This window comes from Pterocles gutturalis, unplaced genomic scaffold, assembly GCF_000699245.1.
Source record: "Pterocles gutturalis isolate BGI_N339 unplaced genomic scaffold, ASM69924v1 scaffold20655, whole genome shotgun sequence".
Lineage (NCBI taxonomy): Eukaryota > Metazoa > Chordata > Aves > Pterocliformes > Pteroclidae > Pterocles > Pterocles gutturalis.
Window position 1 is genome coordinate 1 of NW_010146364.1, and position 1736 is coordinate 1736.

Consider the following 1736-nt stretch of genomic DNA (forward strand, 5'->3'; position numbering starts at 1 on the left):
TGGTGAGCTCTCGCCAGGCGGCCGCAGGGACCGGATGAAGAGACCCCGGCGGATGGTGTGGATGATGATGGTGCCATCCTAAGGGAGGAAGGGGACGCGGAGGTGGTGATGGTGGCACTGCCCACCCCACTGCCCACCCCGCCACCATCCCATCTCACCTTGGAGCCCGACACCGCCATGTCCAGCTCGGTGCTGATGGCCACACACGTCACCTCGGCGTCGTGGCCGTACAAGACCTGGACAGGTTTGGGAGCCAAGCCGCTGGAGAACCCACCCTGGTGTTGGGGACATGGGGACCTCAGTGACCTGGTGGCAGCACCCACCACGAGCTCCTCCTGGCTGGAATGCGGGGTGAGGGTTGACCCCTACCTGCTGTAGGACCTGCCACACCATGCAGGTGGTGTCCCGGGACCCAGAAATGAGGTAGATGCCGCAGAGGTCAAGCGCCAGGCAGGTGACAACATCTGTGACATCCAGAAGGACACCATGAGGTCCTGTCACACCATGCTCAGCACCCTGACCCCATGGGATGGCACCAAGACATGTTTTGGGGTGTGGAGATGTTTCTAACCCTAAACCCACCCCGGCTCTGAGATGGAGCCTGGACTGTCCCCAGAAGATGGGGGACACTGGGAGATGTCCCCTGCCCGCTCACGTGTCCCTTGCCTCCCCCCATGGCCCTACAAACCCACCGGGGCACCATCAGACCTTCATCATTGGAGGTGGACGTACCTATGTGCCGGGTGATGTGCCCAACAACCTTCCCTTTGGCCAGCGAGGTGACACGGAGGCTGTTGTCCCAATGTCCCCCGCTGAAGAGCAGCTTCCCATCGGGGGACACGGCCAGCGTGCGGGAGCAGAGGTCCGCGCCAGGGGCGAAGGGGCCCTGAAGGAAGCGCTGGGTCCTGGTGGGGAGGGACATGGGATGGTTGCAGAGCCATGGGTGAGCTGGTGGCACCTCCGGGGACCATCCCTGGGGACCACGCACCCAACTCACTTTGCGTTGGAGACGGTGGGGTCTTTGGTGAAGCTGAAGTAGTTGGAGATGTTCTTGTCATAGGGCAACCAGTTATGGGTTCCCAATAAACCGTTGGCACTCACGGTGACCTGGGCAGAGATGGAGGTGACAGCTCCCACCACTGGAGCCCTCCTGGGGTTTGCTCCTTGTCCCCCCCGTGTACCCATGCCTCAGTTTCCCCACACTCACCAGGACGTCGGGTGATCCCTGAGTGATGAAGGAGTGCGCCTGGTTCTTGGGGACCACAGCTTGCACCAGGGCCACCCCATCGCTGATGCCCTGCGGGGTGACAGCAACCAATGGGCACCCTCCTGGTCACCACCACCCCCCCAAGTCCTGGCCGGGAACCCCCCAGGGTTGTCCTCACCTCCACAAAGAAGGACTTAAGCTGGTCCAGGTTCTCGAAGACGTTGGGTGAGCGGGTGTCGAGGCGGGCCAGCCTCCGCGCAGCGCTCTCTGCTGACAGCCGGGCAGGATGGGGCTCCTGGGGGGGTGCGAGGAACCCATAAGAAAGGGGGTGACCCCCCAAAAGGGGTAATGTTTTTGGGGGGTGAGGGTATGAGCTACCTTGAGCAGCTGGCATGGCGTCTGCCCAAAGTTGCTGATGATGCCCTCCAGAGCCTTCCTCTGCGTCTCGTCGGCGATGGCGTCCAGGTCCACAGCCCCTGGGGATGGGGATGGTCATGGCGGGGGGGCCGCCCGGGCGGGGGGGGCCCCC

The 1736-nt window shown here is 63.3% G+C and overlaps 1 protein-coding gene across 1 annotated transcript in view; it reads right to left on the reverse strand.

Annotated features, from left to right (window-relative positions):
* Positions 1-8: 8 nt before the first annotated feature.
* Positions 9-1736, reverse strand: part of NBEAL2 (neurobeachin-like 2) — a gene marked incomplete at both ends in the record, with an annotated part of 16021 nt that continues 14293 nt past the window's right edge. The window contains 8 exons of the mRNA XM_010085727.1: positions 9-78; positions 159-275; positions 370-464; positions 733-905; positions 998-1107; positions 1208-1297; positions 1386-1502; positions 1586-1683. Of these exons, the coding sequence (XP_010084029.1) occupies positions 9-78; positions 159-275; positions 370-464; positions 733-905; positions 998-1107; positions 1208-1297; positions 1386-1502; positions 1586-1683 (870 nt within the window). The remainder of the gene's footprint in view (positions 79-158; positions 276-369; positions 465-732; positions 906-997; positions 1108-1207; positions 1298-1385; positions 1503-1585; positions 1684-1736) is intronic.